This window comes from Podarcis muralis, chromosome 5, assembly GCF_964188315.1.
Source record: "Podarcis muralis chromosome 5, rPodMur119.hap1.1, whole genome shotgun sequence".
NCBI lineage: Eukaryota > Metazoa > Chordata > Lepidosauria > Squamata > Lacertidae > Podarcis > Podarcis muralis.
In genome coordinates this window covers 40601784-40623061 of record NC_135659.1, presented here as the reverse complement: position 1 = coordinate 40623061, position 21278 = coordinate 40601784, and the positions used below count along the sequence as shown (strand labels likewise).

At 42.9% G+C, this 21278-nt stretch overlaps 2 protein-coding genes across 6 annotated transcripts in view; both read left to right on the top strand.

Moving 5' to 3' along the window:
- The window catches only part of CACHD1 (cache domain containing 1), a 120147-nt gene extending 111254 nt beyond the window's left edge, over positions 1 to 8893 (top strand). For both annotated transcript variants that reach the window (XM_028733195.2, XM_077928633.1), the window contains 3 exons: positions 227 to 304; positions 1311 to 1412; positions 6467 to 8893. In XM_028733195.2, the coding sequence (XP_028589028.1) occupies positions 227 to 304; positions 1311 to 1412; positions 6467 to 6705 (419 nt within the window). In that variant the 3' untranslated portion in view covers positions 6706 to 8893. The remainder of the gene's footprint in view (positions 1 to 226; positions 305 to 1310; positions 1413 to 6466) is intronic.
- Positions 8894 to 16889: 7996 nt separating this feature from the next.
- The window catches only part of RAVER2 (ribonucleoprotein, PTB binding 2), a 45994-nt gene continuing 41605 nt past the window's right edge, over positions 16890 to 21278 (top strand). For 2 of the 4 annotated variants that reach the window (XM_077928635.1, XM_077928636.1), the window contains exon 1: positions 16895 to 17256. In XM_077928635.1, the coding sequence (XP_077784761.1) occupies positions 17062 to 17256 (195 nt within the window). In that variant the 5' untranslated portion in view covers positions 16895 to 17061. Of the gene's footprint in view, positions 17257 to 21278 lie in introns of all 4 variants that reach the window. The other 2 variants (XM_077928637.1, XM_077928634.1) reach the window with 2 other exon arrangements.

Below are 21278 nucleotides of genomic sequence, written 5' to 3'. Positions count from 1 at the left end.
CAGTATTGGTTTCAATATTGGTACGTGCCATTTTGGAACTTGCTGTCCATAGTTTTAACCAAAATATTAAAATGGTTGGCTGTGAGGCTTCTGGACCTCAGATCTCTTGTTCTCAGGAAAAAAGGGGGGCATCTCACGGCCATTTCCAAAGATGGGCACTTTTGCAGGCTAATGCAACATCTTCACCCTTAACAGTTGCAATTTCTCTGTTTGTAATGGTGTGTAGAAATGTCAGTCCGCATGTCCAACCTGGAGAATGAGAGGGACGAGAGGGATGACGACAGTCACGAAGACAGAGGAATCAGTAAGTATGAAGCAGTCACACTGTCGTTGAAGGTGGGGAAGACTTTGGGATGAGGCTCAGTGCTGTTTCTTCCGCATGCCTTTCCAACACATAGCATTTATCTCCATCAGGATGACAAAAGTGCCTTACGGTTTTGGGTCCCAATCATTCTCGCATCAACCCTGTGAGTGACGCTGTAGTATTTTCCTGCTTGCAGACTGGAGGCAACAATAGAAAATTATTGACTTGCCCTAAAGCCACCCACTGGCTGAACAGTGATTTGAAGCTGGGCCAACATTCTGTTCATTGTATCACTCCACCTCCTGCCTCCTTACATTCTTTCAAAGATCTTACACAATCTGGCAAATATAAATGCACCCCTTAGTTCAAACAGCTCATGAACCGCAGTTGATCTTAACTTGCTGATTTTTGTGCCCTCACTGACGGTATGCCTGCCGTCAGACACCAGGTCACCTCCCAGAATCTAAATTAGACTTGCTAGCTTTCAAGGAGCCTGAAACATAGATATAAATGTAGCAGACTGAATCACAGCTATTATTCTACAGGTTCCTGTGGTTGCCTTGCCAGGTTTTAGCTGCCACTGGTATTTTTTGCAGCAAACGCTGTAACTTAAGGTGCCTTAAAGACAGGTGTGGGTATAATTTGCTTCCAGATTTGTCATGAGGCACACACAGTGCTGACCCTGCGACAGAAAACCAGCAGTTACTCTCCTTGTGAGATTCAGAAATTTGATCAATGTGCCGTCATCCCTCCACACAGTTTTAACCCTCATGTTTTCAGACGAAGGCTGAAGATGGCTCCTATTATGAATTCCACTGGGCATATAAAGTACAACAACAGATTTTTAAAAGGGAGGGGGGAGTTTGGTCAATATTGGAATTCCACAGCAACCTTATAATGATCTCTTTCATAAAATCTTTTCTAAACGGATGCTTTATTTGAGAATGTGTGCTCAGTGTAAACTTTTTTCTCCCTCCTCCCCCCTTCTTATTCGGCTCACTTCTAGTCAGCAACACCCGGTTTATAGCAGCAGTTATTGAGCGCCATGCGCACAGCCCAGAACGTAGACGCCGCTACTGGGGACGCTCAGGAACAGAAAGCGATCATGGTAAGACTTTGGAAGTTGCTGACGTCTGTATTATGCGCTCATCTTACTTCTGCCTCTTGGCAGCATTGCGGACAAATCATCAAACAGATCGTTCCCAACGCCGCTCCTCGCTTCTTCCATACTTGAAAACAATTTTGACACTTTCCCATTCCAGGGCAAGACTTTATCCAGCGTCGGAAGCTATTTTTGTCAGGGTGATCTTCCAACACGAATCCTTTAGCTTAAGTCTGTGCTCAGTATCTTAATCGTATGGATAGCACCAGCATTATTACATAACCTCTCAGCATTCCAAGAGGCGCAGGACACCACTAATCTCACACTCCCTCCCCCTTTCGCCTCCTGCTGGTCCTGACGTCTTTCGAATTCTCCAGAAAAGAGGAGAAACTCTTCATTCCTTTGTGTCGTTTGAAATGAACTGCGCAAGTTTTATAAAAACAGCCTTTAATTTCTAGCAACATGGGCCTCCTGGTTGCTGGGTTAAATTAAGCTTTTGTTAGATTTTTGTTTAAAAAAAAGTTGAATGCTGTCTTGGCTTCCTGCCGTGCATTATATTTGAGCAAAGAACATGCGTCACACAAGAAAATATATTGATTCTATACAACCATATATGGCTATAGGTAGGGAAGATGTTTATTCTGATAGCATTTGGGTTTTCTGGCATTCCCTTTGTTGCTGGGCTATGGGTTTTGCCACATAATTGACCTATGAGAAATAGCTAGCAAGAGTGAGCAGCTGCTTCTAAGTCTTCAAACCTGTATCAAGTTGATGAGTCCACTAAGAGGATTAATAGAAGTTTAGCGAGTGTTTCTGTCAGCGTTGTCAGCTGTATCTTCGTGTCACTTTTACTATAAATACGGATATGTTATGTTGCTAAATGTGGGGACAGGGAGAGGACTGTGTTTGTATTTTATTTCTTGGAGTCCTTGGATGTTTCTAGATGACAACATCTCCATGCGGTACATGAAATGAAGAGCTGATTAAGACTCAGAATACACATCTCAGAACACACACAAGGCACTTGCTTATTTGATTGTGTTCCCCCAACTATAATCTGTGTCTACCTGGAAAGTATGTGTTTCAGGAAGAAGTCTAATTTAAGAAGGGAAACCAGTAAATGCCAAGGTGGTACAGTCACGGGGAAAGACTGTATCACGCGAGTGCTAGCACTTTTCACTTACCTCCAAAGTTACCCACCACCAAGCAAGGGTAAAGATATCGTCTATCTCTGTGCTTGCAACAATATACTGTTGCTAGGTATTTGAATTCATATTCCTCTTCAGTGCTTGCGGGTTGAAGGCAAAAAGTGGTAAATAATGACAATGGCAATAATAGTCTGGTAAAAGAATGTGGCACATTTTATCAGTGCCTGGTGGACAAAATCAGAATTTGAAAGAGGAAACATGGCAATGCCACACTAGTTAGACAGACATGTTTTTAGCACATTTTTAAAAATATAGAACATGTTCTGTTTTGTTCGTTGGACCAAATAAAAAGGGAAAGGGGGGGGGGAATGTAAACCTGTGTTGTATATTTGACATCCTATAGGAAGTATAATGCTGGTCCCTTGTGTGTATTCTGAGGCAATACAGGTATTGAGAGGACTATACCGCACGAGTGTTTCCATATTACAGTGGGTTCAGTTGGTTACAGGTATACAGCCAGATCCTGAGTTACAGGTATACATACACATAAGTTGTTGAGGGTGATGGGAAACAATGAAGTCAGAAGGAAATGAAACACAGAAAGTTCAGAGACAGTGATTATTACATCATGAATAGTGCTAAATCACAAAACAGTAGCTGTTGCTCAGACAGACTCCTTGTGTTATCACCAACTACTATTTTGTGAATGATCACTGTCAGTTATGAAACTATTGCTGTCCATGCACTTTCTGCCTTTCATTTTCCTCTGACCTCACCGTTTACAATTCTCGCCTCACACACATGTACACGACCCTGCAATTCACAATAAAACTTCATGCATCTAATGAAGTAGAATGTAACAAGCGGTTTGGCAGGTGGGGTTGAGTCACTACACTAAATTCCCAGCAGATGGACCATTTCTAAATACTGAGAAGGAGAGAAGGAATGGCGAGGTGGCGGCAAAGTCACCACAGTGCAAATGCGCTGACATGAGCACCAGATTGGCTCTGCTGGTGTGTTTGCACCATGCTGATCTCCCCATTTCCTCACCCCACCTCCTCCGTAAGCAAGAGCAACCAAGTGGGAAAAGTAGCCTGGCAGCTCTGACCCACCTGGCAAGCTGCTTTTGGACAGTAGTCCATAAATGCTTATGCCATAATTAGTTTGTGAAAGCTGCCACAATACTTTTGCTTTTTTTATTTAGGTGTATTTAAGGTTATCCCTAAAAATTCTGTGTGTTTAGTGGCCCTGAAACACTGCATAATTTCTTTTTACTAGTCTGTTTCCAGAAGCAACATAAAGTAGTCAAGGACCTTGAACAATAGCTTGTGACTTTGGGTGTGTCCAACTTGGGATGCCTCGTTTTATGACTGTAAACATGTCATCTGCGTTTCTCATCCTGTTTGCTGCTCTGAAATGGATCCTTGGGGCATCTACATGGCAGACGTTCCCCTTTCTCCTGTTTCCTTTTAATCAGAGAGACTGGCACAAGATTAGAGAGTGTCCACCTTCCAAACGGATCTCTGTAATTCCTTACTTCAGACAATTTATAGTGTCCACTAGCTTTTCTAAAGATAACTCCCCTTTAAAATGAGATGTGTTTCATAACCCAGTATGTGAAAAATGGTTCCAAAGAGGCATGCTGATATATTAAGGTGTCTGCTGTTTCATAACAAAAATACTAAATACGGGTTGGAGATTGTAGTATTGTGTTTGAAGGGGAGCAAGGCAGAATGAAGCAAGTCTAGAACAACTTGAGAGAGTGATATATTGAATAACAGTAAGTACAATCACGGATGCAGGAGGCACTGTGGGTTAAATCACAGAACCTAGGACTTGCTGATCAGAAGGTCGGGGGTTCGAATCCCCACGATGGGGTGAGCTCCCATTGCTCGGTCCCTGCTCCTGCCAACCTAGCAGTTCGAAAGCACATCAAAAGTGCAAGTAGATAAATAGGTACCGCTCTGGCGGGAAGGTAAACGGCGTTTCCATGCGCTGCTCTGGTTCGCCAGAAGTGGCTTAGTCATGCTGTATGCCGGCTCCCTCGGCCAATAAAGCGAGATGAGCGCCGCAACCCCAGAGTCGGCCACGACTGGACCTAATGGTCAGGGGTCCCCTTTACCTTTACCTAAGTACAACCACAAGCAGGAAGACACCCCCAGTCACCAAATGTTGCAAATAAACCTTGCCTTTCTTGCATTTATCACCCTACAGTATTGATGCCATAAAGCAGGGATGGAAAAATCTCCAGCTTGGTTGCCTGGTGCCACCCTACGGACCCCTCTATGTGGCCCTTGAGACTGTCAGAAGCTGACAGTGTTGGAGGAAATATTTGCCTGATTGGCTTAACTAGAAACAGCTTTTAAAAAATAAATGAGTAAGCAGGCCATTGAGCAACACGTTTTGTGGCTTCGTGGTCATGGACTATTAGGAAGCAAGCGGAAGACCAGTTCATTCCAGTGAACTGTTACATGTTGAGTGTATTACTGTTTCTCACTGATTTTGGTAATAACAAAAATCTTTCACAGGGGAGTGGTGCATGCTGGGTGTATGAAGCTGTTTTTGTTGTTGATGATTTGTACAAAATGTCACACTGTCCAAGTTTATTTGTAAGGTACTGCACTCAATTAAATTTTGCAGTACAAGATCTGAAGACTTCTAACAAGCAGGCATATGTTGCACCTTCTTTGCCTAATACTATTATTTTTGAAAAATGTATTGTTATTGAAAACTATTTCTTGCCTGTTCATATATTTACAGAGTATGTGTACATTTCCATATATTTTTGGGTGGCAATGTTATTGGACGTTGCTCACCCTCTTCTCCTCTCCCACCCCCCATCATCTTTAGGGCTTTTCTCTCTCTCTTTGTAGCGGACTTCAAAAGCTCACTTAAGTGCAGCCAGACAAATTAGCTGAAATATCCCCTCAAACTGTGGATTTTAATGGTGCTGGTTCCAATCAATGTTGCCAGTAACTGAAAGGCAGATAAATGCCCCAAAGCATCAGTGCAGATAAAAGGAAACACAAATGAGATCCCATAGGGGATCTTAAATTGTTATTTATTTTGGTTTTGTTTTCTTAGAGATAATGCCATTGTGTCTCAGTTACGTTATTGAACAAATTGCATTTGCTCAAGCAACGATGGGTCTTCTATCCAAAGAGAGATTCAGTACATCATACTGGCTCCAAACAGGTTCCTTGTATTGCTGTATTGTAGCTCTGGGCATGTTCTCATTTACTTCATTGCAAATGGTTAAGTACAAAAGATAAATGGAGTAGCCATGTTAGGGAGATCTTTATGATTACTGGACTTGTGATGGCTGTTTTCCCTCCTTCCTTTTATGGTGACATCTGAGTAGTTTATGTCCACACTTCTGTAGAGCAACTGTCTAAGAGTCCACTCTGAGGTAACTTATGTTGACATACAAAACTGACAGGTTCTGCTCAGGCTGAAGACCGATTTGATTTGTCATGGATACTTCCCCAAACATACATGAGTGTGATCTGTTGACCTCCTTGGACAAAGAAGTTAAAGCAGTATAATTATAAAGTTGCCTTTTCGAATGAAAATTTGAATCATGTGTGAAAACCAGGAATTTCAGTGCAAGGCTTTATAGAGGCAAAAACCTAGGAGGGTATGGAGGAAAGCAAACAAGGGGGTTATTGGATTGTTTTTGTTTTATTTTGATTATGTATTTTGTGTTCTTATATGGAGATTTGTATCTTGTAAACCGCCCTGAGACCTGCAGGTACAGGGAGACATACAAATTTAACAAATAATAAATCCCAACACCCAAGCGGCATTTAGGATTGGGTGCATTATTTTAGTGGTGTAAATTTCTGAGTTTGTTGTTGTTGTTTGCCTATATACAGCCATCGCTTCTTACCAATACGGCTTTATATTTTCCAGGCTACAGTACTATGAGTCCTCAGGAAGACAGCGAAAACCCTCCCTGCAATAACGACCCATTGTCAGCTGGTGTAGACGTGGGCAATCATGATGAAGATTTAGACCTGGATACCCCTCCTCAGACTGCTGCCCTCTTGAGTCACAAGTTCCACCACTACAGGTTGCATCACCCAGCACTTCATCACAGTCACCACTTACAGGCTGCGGTCACAGTACATACTGTAGATGCGGAATGCTAATGACCTCTGGCCTTGGGAGGGAAAAAATGCAGCTGAGAGGAGACTTGACGTTTAAACCGTTACGAGGCATGGTTTTGACTAACTTCACTGGACTCGTTTCACATGAAAACTTTGCATTTCCAAAATGTAAGGTTGGCTCTGAAGTGGAAGAGAAATTAGCATGATGAATGAACCTGCCATAACATTCAATAAAATGGAATAGTAGGAATGTTCGGCCTCCAAACACAGGAAGGAAGGTTTATACAGTAAACGGAGCCTTTTGAACCCTGTTGGTCTGAGCCAAGAAAAGAGTGTGCTCAGACAAAGGAGAGAGAGAAAGAGAGAGAGAGTTTATTTCCTTAACTGGAAGAACAGAAATCTTTGCAGCCAGAAACAAAGAAAGTGCCAGTTCCAGAAATAGACATTGCCACGAGGTTTCCATTTGTTGAGAGGCTTTTTTGTGGGTTGTTTTTTTTAAAGAAAAAAAAGTTCCTTTCACTTACAAATTGCTGTATGGGACCTGGGACAGTGCATCTCAAGATTTTTTAAATAAAGGATTATTTTTGTACTATTTATTGAACTCAAAACATTCATGAACTCTGAGGGAGAGGAAGATAAAAAAACAAAAGCATCAGATGCTCTCCATGAATGCAGTCTATGTTTTATTTGTGTTGGTGAAGTTGTGGTTCTTTTCAAGAAGACTTGCCACCCCTTTGAATGGGATATTCTCCTCTTCCTCCCCCACCACCATGCTATAAAGGGAAAATGAAGAAATTGTGAGCTGATTTGTTTACATGATTGAGGTTTGGTTTCCATGGTCATTTTGTACACTTTGAAGATGGTTTATAACACAGTATTTTTATATATAAATATATATTTTAACGTGGGGAGGAGGGATATCAAGCCTCCTGGCTAAAGCACTGAGGAATCCTCTCCCCACACTCCATCCTGTTCATTCTCAGACCTGGGCGGGGTTTGCTTCCATGCGCAGTGATAATGCAGTGTTTAAACACTATTCATAACTGGTGAAATAGAAAACAATAATGGGTTGAATTCACTTGGTGACCTTATGTTTGTGGAAGGGATGATTCAGTGGACACCTGGTTGGAGAAGGAAGAGGAGAAGCAATTTCTGCTATTCCCCCTCTCTCCCCCCCCCCCAATGACCCCTGAAATTAGCTCTAGAGTGTTGGGGAACCCTCCAGAACAGGGTATAGGATGGTGTTATAGGGACGTGGGTGCTGCTGTGGTCTAAACCACTGAGCCTCTTGGGCATGCCGATTAGAAGGTCGGCAGTTTGAATCCCCGTGACAGGATGAGCTCCCGTTGCTCTTTTCTAGCTCCTGCCAATTTAGCAGTTTGAAAGCATGCCAGTGCAAGTAGATAAATAGGTACCGCTGCCACAGGAAGGTAAACGGTGTTTCTGTGAGCTCTGGCTTCGTCACGATGTTCCATTGTGTCAGAAGTGGTTTAGTCATGCTGGCCACGTGACCCAGAAAGCTGTCTGTGGACAAACACTGGCTCCCTTGGTCTGAAGTGAGATGAGTGCCGCAACCCCATAGTCGCCTTTGACTGGACTTAACCACCCAGGGGTCCTTTACCTTTACCTATAAGATGGTGTAAGGATGATTTGATGGTGGTGGGATTCTATTGAGGCAGATGTCTGCTGGATCAAAAGCCCTTCCCTGAGTGTAAGGGCACCAGTTGGTTTCCATCCCAATGGTCTGTTGTTTCTGACCCTTTTCACATTCACTAAATGGATAGGGCAACCCATGGGGAGGTAGATGGGAAGCTTTGTAAAGTTTTGGGCCATTGTGAAAGGTTTATTTTGGAACCCTAATGATGAGCCCATTGTCACCTTTATCTGGAATTAATACTGCTTTAGTGATTAGCATCATCTGCTGGGTGCCACATGGGCCATCATAATTTTCAATTAGTTTTAAATCACAGCATTTTGTTCATTGTGATTCAAATATTATGAAAACATTCTTGCACTGTGCTTATGATAAACATCCATTTATATGTAGGGTTTTGGTTTGGTTTTTTACAAGATCTCTAGATATTGTTTTAATGATAGGGTACCTAATACTTAATATGTAAAAAATGGTTCTTAAGCAGTATGGTAAAGTAAGGATGCTTGTGCTACCAGGATCCCCTTTATACTATGTATAAAATTACAACCTCTAGTGGAATAAACTGTATATAAAGTATGGGTCTGTGAGTTCACTTTGGAACAGTTCCTTTTGATATAACTGGACATAACTTTGTTTCAGCAAATTCTCATTTCAGCTCAGAAGTAGATTGCGTAGAGTCTTCAAACATTAGGTCATTTCCCCCAACTGTGTCATCTTCGTGTCTCACTTTTCAAACTCAAAACTTCATGAAATACCGCTGTGGAGAGTGCATGTGGAAGTCACCGTTTTCTGATACATGTGGACTTTACAGGAATCCAGTAACACGGACTGACGTGGACTCTCCTTGCAAGGAGCGCAGCGGCAAATGCACAACAAAGGCACATGACAAAAGAGCTAACCTCTATTGATGTCGCTCTCTGCTGCGGCTCTCCTGACACTGGTGTGTGTGTGTGTGAGAGAGAGAGAAAAACAGCCTGGAAATGTATACCCTACACTTGTGCTGTATGCAGCTTGGATCCATTCTTGCCATCCACAGTGATGGAGATGTGTATCTTTCAGACTTTAAACTCTGAAACAGGTATTGCAGTTGAGAAGGGTGAGAACAGTTAGCATTACTAAATCAGTCCTTTCTTGAATGGGCAGGCTGAGCCTCTTCACGGGCAGTTTTTAGATGGTGCATCAACAGAGTTTGAAATGACCTTACTCCTTTCTATTACCCAGAGAAAGGGGGAAAGCACATGGGCAGCTGCATTACAATCTTAGGGTGTCCTGGGGGGGAAGGAGGGGGAGAAAGGGTACTTGGGAGCATAAGCCAAGGAAAAGAATAAATTTATACCGATGAATTGATGGGAAAGCCAGTGAACTCGGAAAATCTGAAGCAGGTTGGGAAGGAGATGTACCGAGAATTAGGGTGAAAGTGTTCTGGCCAGCCTCTTAGGTTTAACAGCTCTGGTTCACCTGATCCATCTGCTGCTCAGCTTTATACTTTTTACACATGTCCTCATCAATCCACAGGCTACAGATTTTGATACGCACAGTATGCTCACTGCCACATGTGCAAAGCTTTCGTTACACCAACACACTTAAAAGTACTTCAAAACCCACAATTGGATATCATTTTTTTTTAACCAACCAGAATGTTACAGAAGTCCTTTGAGTTCTCCTGTACCCTTCATCAAACAAGCTTTTACACAAAGCAGGGGGGTAACGAGAACGAAGAACAAAATTAAGCTGGTGTAGCCATGTGGTCAGTTTGCAGACTCTGTTCAAATATGGACTTTGTTCTGGTTGGTTCTTGCATATTGTTGATGAAATAGCACTTCTCCAGCAGTGTTTATATCCCAGATTTGGTGCCCTCCAAATGTTTCAAACTCGACTACCATCTGAAGGGCTGATAGGATTTGTAGTCAAAATTATCTAGAGGGCATCAGGTTGAGGAAAGTTTTCCCAGAAGAAAGCAGCATAGAATTCGGTCACAAGGAGCATCCCTGCTAGAGGGTTGGCACATGCACCTCTCAGGTGGTGCATGCAGGGGCAGGCCATAGCTCAACAGTAGAACACATTGTTTGCATGCATAAAGTCCCAGGTTCAATCCCATGCCTCTCCAGGTAGAACTAAGGAACGTCCTCTGAAATTCATGTGAGCCAATACTTAACTAAATGGACCCAATGGTCTGAGTAGAAGACTGTTTCCTATGCCCTGGGCTTTCAGGTGCTACAGAGCACTGTAGAAAGGAGGAGAATTTGATGAAACTGACCTTTCCCTCCCTCCCTCAGGTGGGAATGTCCCATGAGTGACATTCCACTTACAGGAACTCTGAATCCCACCTACCCCGTGGATCTACATTATCACCTGTTTTATCCCAGTACTGGTAGTGCTTAACTACAGTTGGCCCACAGTTAACATGTAACAATAATAGTAAACAAATGCTTTTAACTTTTCTTCCAGGGTAGCCGATGCCACAGACTTCTGGCATTCTGTTCTCATCTTCAGAATTGGTTGAACTGAAGAGCTATCCTTCATTTTGGCTAAGGAGACCCGTGCTGGCTACAGATCAAGGTCACAGAAGGGGACTCATTAGTCTGGATTAAAACCTTGGCTTTTGCTGGCTCTGCTTTAACTTTAAAGATCACATGCTCTTTATCTGGTATCTGCTGCCTGCCTATCTGTACTTCTGACAATTAAGTCCTATTAAGATACACACGTTTCGGGATTTTTCTACTTCATAGGGGCATTAAAGGCATGACTAGATTTAACTTTGTGTCACTACTGTTAAATTATCCCCTCTCTCTTTTTACTTGAGATCTCGAAGATAGCTAGATTTTATTATTATTTTTAATTGAGTAGTTGACTTCTGCCTGTTTCTTCATCCTGTCGTCCCTGAGTGTAATCTGAAATCTGCACAGCACCTAGAAGAGCCTGGGTGCTTCCACACACCATTTTAATAATAATGCACTCTTAATGGTTTCAGGAGCAAGCCCCTTACTCAGCACTCAGCCTGATTAATCTGCAGACCTCAAGATATTGCTCATTATTTTCTGCAGTTAAATAAGTTGCCCTACTATGGATTATGGCATCATATGAGCAATAGCAGACAATATTTCCCCCCCAGACTTCATGCTGATTAAAAAGAGATATTTATACACTGAAAATTTAGAGTGCTGGTATTAAACTCTGGACTAGAGAGTTTTCTAGACACACAGTGTAGATTTGCTTTAGCCCAGGAATTAAAAGCAATTGCTATACAGTGGTACCTCGCAAGACGAATGCCTCGCAAGACAAAAAACTCGCTAGACGAAAGGGTTTTTTGTTTTTTGAGCTGCTTCGCAAGACGATTTTCCCTATGGGCTTGCTTCGCAAGACAGAAACGTCTTGCAAGTTTGTTTCCTTTTTCTTAACACTGTTAATACAGTTGCGACTTGACTTCGAGGAGCAACTCATAGAACGCGGTGTGGTAGCCTTTTTTGAGGTTTTTAAAGACTTTGGTCATTTTTGAAGCTTTTCCAAAACTTTCCCGACACCGTGCTTCGCAAGACGAAAAAATTGCAAGGCGACAAAACTCGCGGAATGAATTAATTTCGTCTTGCGAGGCACCACTGTAATGCAGAAAACCCGGGTTTCACAGGGTGCTCATCATTATATATCAAGTGAAAAGAAATGTGCTGAAATGGATCTTAGACTTCCTGTAGTTGTCTATAAAAAGCCCATGTGCTTACAATTTTCTGGGCCAAAGCCAAAAGCCTAGCAATTTGAAAACCAAGGCACAGCAATTCTTCTTTACACCCTAAAAGGGTGTAATACACTGGGCCCAATACAATAACCCAGCTGAATATATTCTGCAGACATTTTCATGCATCTGCTTTCATCTTCACCCCCATTTCCATGCCTCCCCGCTTTCTTTTTCTGCAGCCCCCTTTGCATACAAACCCCATTATCACATTCACCCCCCTTGCCCTCCTCCTTGCTTTTCTCAACTCTCTCTTGCACACAGACTACCCCAAATTGCCCTGCCCCATCCTTTTCCCTATTCTGCAGCCCCCTTTGTGCACACATCCCATGATGATCTATGCTCTTGTATCTTTAAGAGCATGCCTGACAGCTTGTTCAGTCGGAGTCGGAGAAGATTAAATTCAGGCAGTGGGTGTTGTCCGTATACGCGTGTTTGACTGTTAATAATTTACTATGTGGAAGCCGAAACTTCACGTTGAAGACAACACATGGTACCAGGAGTGAAGTACAGTCTGTAAAGGCACTATAGAATATTGGAGGATTCTATATCCTTTATCCCTCTCACAGGAGGTAGCTGAGAAATGGAAGAGTGATAAGTTTGAATAAATGGTGTTGGAGGGGCACTGAGTGTTTTTTAAAACAGCAGCAGCAGCAAGCAGCTTAACAAGGAGGAATAGCAAAAGTGGGTACAACATAGAAGCTAACACCAACAAGCTAGCTCAACAGAGCCTTTCTGAACTCCCTTCTCACTGTACTCACACCTTGTTTTAAAAGGCCATCCCACCTCCAGTGTCACACACTGCTTGCCCTACTGAAAATGGCCACTTTCCCCCTCTCGGTGTTTCTCCATCCTTGCCTTATTCAACTAGGTTGCCAACTGCTATAGAAGAAGTTCAGATGATTGAACAGAGTTCAGTCTCTGCAGTCCATTTTTAAACTGGTCACCATACTCCAGGGAAGTAATCAAATAATTTATCCTCCATGATTCTAGATCATCTGAGCCAGAGAAGAACCACTTCTGGTTTTCCATTCATTTGAAGATTTCTGTTGAGTAGCAGTAGAATCACAGTAATGTCCTTCAACCATTTAATGGCAGTTCACCACTCCAGACAAGCACTTGCAGCTCATGAAATGGGCAGGTGTTGTTGCATTCTTTGCTTCTTTTTAATGACTATTTACTTTACCTTTTATGACATTTTGGAATCTTAACAGAAGTCGTTTCCATACCTACATAAAGATTGTAAAACCAGCTAACAGAAGGTGGAAAGAAATATTTACTTGGTCACTGGAGACTAAACTACTAGTTTTACAAAATGGCTTATTCTCCCTGTTTTAAAATTATAAAACATTAGCTGTTAAATCGACTGCAAACCCATATTTAACAAGATGAAGGATGTTACGTTGCTATATAAGGTGTGTTTATACAATAAGACCCAGGATACACGCGAACATAGATTTTAATGATCCAGCAGGTTACAAACTTAATATGTTGTGAGTACATTACAGATTTTTTCCCTTAAAGTAGCTTTCTTATACGTTCAAATCTCTTAGTCAACTGTGTCCTGAGATGAACATAATTTCAACTGCACTTCTATTTGTCTTGCCCAGAATGGATGGGTAGTATCTCAAAGTCTCTTGGCTTTTATACAAATATAGCACAAGAGAGAGCAGTAGCAGAAGCAGAAGACTTCTGATACTTGTGCCCTAATTGGTCACCCTGATGGGTTACCTGTGTTGAGAGTACGACAGAGGTAATGCATCTGTGCGTCTGCTTCTCAGTCTCTTGTGGCTTTTGGTACCCTTAAGCATGGTATCCTCCTGGACTGGCTCTGTGGGCTGGGTATTGGGCACTGTTTTACAGTGGCTTCTTCACTCCTGCCTACAGGGTTCCGTCCAGAGCAGGGGTCAGCAACTTTTTTCAGCGGTGGGCCACCGTCCCTCAGACCATGTTGTGGGCTGGACTATATTTTGAAGAAAAAAAATTAACAAATTCCTATGCCCCACAAATAACCCAGAGATGCATTTTAAATAAAAGCACACATTCTACTCATGTAAAAACACCAGACAGGCCCCACAAATAACCCAGAGATGCATTTTAAATAAAAGGACACATTCTCCTCATGTAAAAACACACAGATTCCCGGACCATCCGCAGGCCAGATTGAGAAGGCCTACCCCTAGTCCAGACAGTAGTGTTGGGAAACTGTTTTGACCTCATGGTCCTAGTCCTATGATATGTTGTTACAGTCTTGCTCCTGGTATTTATCATTATTGTACTGTTTTACTTGTACACCACTTAGAGACAATCAAAACTAAGTGATATATCAATTGACTACATAAATAAATAAGTGAAGTCATTGGTCAGTTGTAAACTGCAGGGAGCGGAGTCCTGCACTTGCAAGTGGGGCAAGTTTTTCCTGTTACGCTGAGTGTCACCTGCAGTCACGCTGCAAAAGGAAACTGGCAAATATCTGAGACGCAAGACGTGCTGACAAAGTGACATTAGGTTATTGCAAAGGGAAATGGTCACCAGTTCTATTTACCCTCTGCCCAAATCTATCAGCTCTGTGCAAAAACTTTGCATGAAGTACTTAAACCATGCATGCCACACTTGCAGTAGCAGCAGCACCATCAACTCATAGGAGCACCAACTAAGCTACAGTGTGCATCTATCCTGGGTTAGCCAATCATTTCAGTGCAACACCTCATATTCTACGTTTTACTTACTTTAAATACTGGCTTGCTCATGCAGCCAATCACAGGATCAGACCATCGAATGGTGCGGTTTGTCAGACAAAGCCTGCAAATAGGTGTCGGTCTTTACTGATGTGCAATGTTTAGTGCAACTGGAAATACAAAAATGCAGCCCAAATACAACTTGCAGCTGTAGAAAGTGAAGGGGTAATTAAGTGTGGGACCAACCAGTCTATGATGGGATATTATAGATTGTATTGCCCATTTAAGTAAAGCGCAATCAGGTTTATTTATAGCAATTCCAATATGGAGGATTCAGCAACCTTTAACTAAAGGAGTCAGCTGCAATGTGTGACTAATGATTTCCCAGGAAATACTGCTAACAACTGCTGCTCATATAGAGCCAAGAGTACAGGGAATCCTTAACATTAATTTTAGTTATTAACTTTCATGAATAAGTTAATTGAAAGGAGGGGGAAATATTGATTTTGCTATAGAACTGTTTTGTTGGTATTTTTAGACCATGAAACAGAAAAGGGCAGAATCCAAACTTCCCCCCACCATCAGTGGGGCTTTACAGATCAATGGGGCTGGTGTCACATCCACAGCCCTGCCTTGTCTAGTAGCTCAGGCAGAAGGTGGGCAGCAGACCAGGCAGTAAGCCTGCTGAAGCAGTGATTGGGCCTGATGTTTGTTGCTTGATGGTTTTAAGACCCTGGGCTGGCTGATCCCAACACCAAAACACCAAGTTTCAGGGCCATTTGCTTGGCTGCTACTCTACTGGCAAGCCCTCTGTCAAGGGACATGTTTGTACTGCACTGGCAGAGTGACTTTTGTGTTCCTCCATTGTTAGTGGGTGGCAGAAGTAGAACTGGGAGGGTCACAAGGCGGGGTGGAATTTTTCTACTCAACAGTTCTTCTTCATTGTGACCCCATCTGTTTATTTTATTTTTATGCAGCTGACCTGGTGACTGTTGAAACCAAACAAGATTTTATGTCCTTTGTGTTCTGGGTCAGTTTGGTTTCTTTCTCCTTTTCCTATGATTTTTTAACATATTTTTGCGATTTTTAAATTTTTATTTAGTTAACCAAGAAAGCCATTTTAAACGACAATAATATTTATTTTTTAATAAATTTGTATCCTGTCCCAAAGGAGCGCAGGGCAGCAAGTAACAAAGCAGCAGAGCAATGCAAAAAATAAAAATGAAGAAACATTAAACAAAATACAAAAGGTCCATCTTTCTAAAACAATAAAATTTGTTTCACATTTTATGCCCCTAGTTTTTTCTACAGAGGCTGTTAAACGTGGCTAAATGTAAGGGTCTGGAAAGCTCATGCAAACTCCATGCCCCCATAGGAAAACAGGCACAAAGCAAAAGCAGAAAAGAAAGATCCCTAACGGCAACTAAGTTTTATTTGCTTTTCACACTCCGCCCTTCCTGTGAGGAACTCCAGAAGCTCTCACGACTCCTAACGCGCACGAGAAATGGCTTTTAGAGTGCCATTGTAACACCACGTTCTGGCCCAACGGTGCATTGTATGCCTGCCTGCTTCGAAGTAAGTCTTTTGGAGTTCAATGAGACGTACTTCCAAACAAGTATGCATATGACTGTAGCCTAGCTCACTTCCATTTCAACTCGTCCCGTTTTCTGCGAGCTGCATATGCAGCGCAACAGGCACTGCTCCCCCCGCCCCACCTCCCCGTTGCATCTCGACTGCTGGCGAATTGCCCTTTGCCTTCCACTTCGCGCGCTCTTACGCAGCTGCTCGAGGTAGAAAACCCGGCTATTTATTAATTAAAGGGTTAGCAAAGGGGAAAAGGAGAGCAGCCTTGCTGGCTAGTCGTGCTCGCCCGGCTCGCAGCGCTGCAGTTCCAAATAAGAGCAGCCGCGCCTGTTTCCGAAAACAACGGCGTTTGTTCTTTAAGCAACCTAGCAAAAGTGTGTTATCATTTTCTTTCGACCGAAAAAACCCCAAACCCAACCACGCCAAACAGCGCTGTGACTGTGGTTGGGCGTGATTCTGAGGCGAAGCAGAGGCAGCAAGAGTGCAGTGATGTACTTCAGAGGTTAGGGGGCATGTCGGGGGGCGCGAGGGGAAGGCGGAGGCGGGCGAGACCGTCCTCCTCTCCTCTCTTTGTATGCAGCGTGGCTGCCGGGTCCTGCGCGCGGGGTGGCGCCCAGCTCCCGCCTCCCCAGGCTCCCGCCCCCTGCCGCCGCCCCAGACCCAAGCCCAGCCCGCCCCGACTGGCTCTCTTCCCCCACTCGCTGCCTCCACCCCCCGGGCGGTGTGAGAGCTGCGTTCGCGTCCGGGCCGGCAAGATGGCGGCATCGTCGGGGTCCAGCGGCGCCGAGCTGCCCGGGACTCTGGGGGAGTCGGAGGGCGCGGCGGCGGGGGGGACGCCTCGCGCTCTGGCCCCCGAGGAGATCGCCCGCAGGCTGCGCGGAACCAGGCGGGAGCTGAGCAACAGGCGCAAGATCCTGCTGAGGAACCTGCCCGCCGAGAGCAGCAGCCAGGTGAGCGAAACGCCCCCATTTCTCCCCTTCCCTCGCGGCGCGTGGGGAGCGCCGCTCGGGGCAGAGCCCTCGGAGGGGCGGCGGGGGGGGGGAGGAGGATGAGCCACGGGCCCCCCGCTTTCCCCGGGGCTGGAGCCGAGAGTTAATGGGTTGCAGCTGTGGAAGGAGCTTGGTCACGCAGAGTTGGTCACTCAAGGAGCGTGACGGGAACCCGTGGGGAGAGAAAAGATGGCCCGGAGGTGCATCGTCTCTAGGCAGGGAAGAGGTAATTTAGAACTTGCCAGGGATAACGGAGGTGACTGGGCTGGGAGGGAGGCTTGTAGAGGCACATCCTCTCCAAAGTGGAAGAAGAAGGGGGAGGGTCCCCCCCCTTTAATGTAGGGAATAATAAGATTCCAGAACTTTGCAGATAATGATAAGTGACCCAGGTGGGTAGGTATCGTCATTCATCTCCTGAGATAGTGGGAGAGAGGGGGCGTCTCTATAATTGGTTGAAAGGCAACACATGCAGAAACATAAGTCTTGAAAGTTCTAGGAGGGATTGTGGGCTGGAGGGAGTTAAGGAGGAACACTCCTCTCTCGCTTTCATAGCAGCAAAACATGCGGAGTTGTCTTTCGCTTTATTGCAATGGATACAGTGCTGTGGATAGGAAGTTTGCTTGTTGCCCTGTGTTGGGATTATACTTTACACTTGGTGGCATGAGCAGCAGCTCAGCAGGAACTCCCATCCCTGAATAAAGAAAGTCAAAAGGCAGCCAGAATAGGAGAAAAGAAGCAAAACAAAATGGGCATTGCTTCTTGTTCTCCTATTCGGAAAGCAGATGAGATTTTGTTCAACATCCTGTCTGTGCCTTGTTTTTGCCTTTGGAAAAAGCACTTGTATGTTCTCATCCTCCCCAATTTGTTTATTGCTTTTACTGTTGCTGAAACCATCATTGTTATTTATTTTTCATATTCACTCACCAAGAATATATGCCTGTAGGGTAGGTGGAGGAAAGTTTTGTAAGAGTTTTATTTTATTGACTAAAGAACTTACACATTCTAAATTGCTTCCCATTGCTATCATCAGTGACACAACTGGAATAGATAGCTGAAGCTGTTTTTCTTTCTTCCCCCTTGGCTTTTCTAACTCTTGTGTAGAATAGCTATGTTCCGTTGCAAAGGTTGTACAGTAGTTCAATGAGAAGATACAGACATGGATAGCCAACAGAAGGTTTTTGGAGTTATCTTTTTAAGCCTTTTGGGCACTGTTAGAAATTATTGTTTTCCATTAAGTAGCAGATTTGTAGTCTTCATGATTGCGCAGGTGCATCTGAATATTGGGGAAAGTTTGGGAAAACAATAAAGAAGTAGAACTGGAATTAAATTTTATTGCTTTAAGTTGTCATAGATTTCCAACTCAAGATAAGAGGTTTTTGCAAAGGCAGACTCAAGTTCCTCTAACATTTACTGTTTTGGAATAAAAGTATAATAAACCCATGCCATATCCAGTTATAAGTGGTCAATATCATCCAATAAAACATGCAAATTAACCAGGACTTTCTAGCTCCTGTTATGTTCCTGAATGCTGAACAAGTTGCCTTGTTCAATGACAATCTCTGTGTGCTTTGCTTTAGTGGGTGGAGGTAGGTTATACAGAATTGAGTTTTAAAGAGGCTATTAGTCCCCAGAAAATCACTGTATTGATATGCATAAAATGTTTACTAGTGGTAGGGACACACTTCTAATGAAATGCATTACTGTTAAAATAGTAAGACGTTGGCAAGTTAAAGGCAAAGATTCTATCATGAGCAACCTAATAAATGTCGCTGAATGAGTCTGTGGATAATGAAAATGAGTGATAAAAAGAAGACAATAATACTCTGTTCTGTCAAGTACCAAGTAGAAAGTTCTAAAGTCTGGCATCTTTATAATAGACTGCAAAATGTTCCATTTATTGTTATTTTTTATTAAATGTATTCATTGCTTTTTAAAAATAAGTTTCATATCAACTTGCAATAAGTTAAAATACAGGAAAGGTGAACACTAAGAACGAGGCCATAAATCAAACCAGATTAAGATCTTACAGTTCTTGCAGAGACTGTGCCAGTTCCTTTCATTTGCTGTGAAGTGGATATGATAAAAAAACCCATTGAAACCTGTTGTGTTCCTATTTTGCCCTATGCATGGATGAGGAGGCATTCAAAATACAAAAGCTCAACTCAATGTGGACATCAATAGACAATTCCGATTTTAAGATCACAGATGTGCCAATTGTAAACCCCATACACTTTCCACCATCACCCTACTTAAAAGAACTTTCAGAATCTGTTTTACCAGGAGTAACAGTGAGACAAAAGAAATATATGTGTGCACCATGGGAAAGAACTGCTTTTGCAACTTGTCTATGGTCTGCCTTCAACCTCAGATAGAAGTACATATTTTTCTGGTTTCAGTGGAACTTACAGGGTGAGATCTAACTAACTCTTTCCCTGAAAAGACCACCCAAAAATCAATTGACTTAAATCTGAGTATGGTTAACATTGGATATTACACATAATGCTGATCATATATGGATACAGTGGTATCTCAGGTTAAGTACTTAATTCGTTCCGGATGTCCGTACTTAACCTGAAACTGTTCTTAACCTGAAGCACCACTTTAGCTAATGGGGCCTCCTGCTGCTGCCGTGCCGCCGGAGCCCGATTTCTGTTCTCATCCTGAAGCAATGTTCTTAACCTGAAGCACTATTTCTGGGTTAGCGGAGTCTGTAACCTGAAGCGTATGTAACCGGAAGTGTATGTAACCTGAGATACCACTGTACAAGGAAGGCCTTAAAAATGTCACAGCAACTTACTTTGAAGTAAGGTCCATTGAACTCAGTGGGACTTGCTGCTTAAGCAAACATGCGTAGAATCATACTGTAAGCCATTTTAGGTTTCAGCTTTCCAATTAGCATTCTGAGGATTTTTAATTGGTTTAAAAATAAGTGAGACCTTCAACAAAATATCACATTGTTGAGGTTCCAGCCAGCTAGTTAGAGCTTCTTTCAGAAGTTTCTGCTCCATTATCTTCAACTTTTCTGTCCCTAGTACTCAGTTTTCCATGCTCGCTGAGCATTCTTGGTGGGTTGCTGAGTCTCCCCAGTCCCCCATATATATACTTTAAAAACATTTCTATACTTCCCCTAATCTGCTGATACTTCTCCCTTGTTCATGGTCAGTGCTGTTTTGGCCACATAAGGAACTGCACTGTCTGAACGAGTTTGCCGCATAGCATAGATAGAGGATGGCAAATATGTATTCAGGCTGCTCCTTGTCCTGTAAGAATAATTGCTTGCAATAGATTAAAATATTCCTTAAAATTATGTACTTTCTGACAGGAAAACAGGTTCAAGTGTTTTTCCCTAAGAGGGAGTCAAGCTGCTATGCTGTGCTGAAAAGTAATTTTAGGACATATGTCTTCGTGGTCCAAATAGTCCTTGTAATAGAAACTTGCAATTGGATTGCAGGGATTGTTACCAAAAAAGGATTTCACTGCCAAGATGTTTTCATTTTCATTAGCCATGCTGTCTGAGTATTCTTTAAGCTCATTCTTTATCCAGGCTTTCTTGGGTATCCATCGGAATATTGGATTACACGTAGATAGGAGTAAACACATGGTGTCTAAATATATTTTGCTTTCGGAAATATTGCAGCCTCAGAACAAGAATAATTTAGATGATAATTTAAAAAGCAATAGACTTTATTCTCCTTAAACCTTCTGTTTCTTGTGAAAGATGGTGCTTCAGTGCTGTTTACTGTATTTTTTTAGCCATGTATGTGAACGAAATGTAAACGGATGAAGCCCGAGATAGTTAAGCACAGCAAGGTATTGTGAGAAAGTACTGGCAGAAGACAATTACTGGACATATGCGTGTAGAAATCCACGTTTCAAGACAGAACTAATGATTTATCTCTGGATATGTACCACGGTGCGTCTAATCTACATACATGGTTTCTGATCCAGAAGGACATTCACATGTAAACTTCTCTTACTGAGTG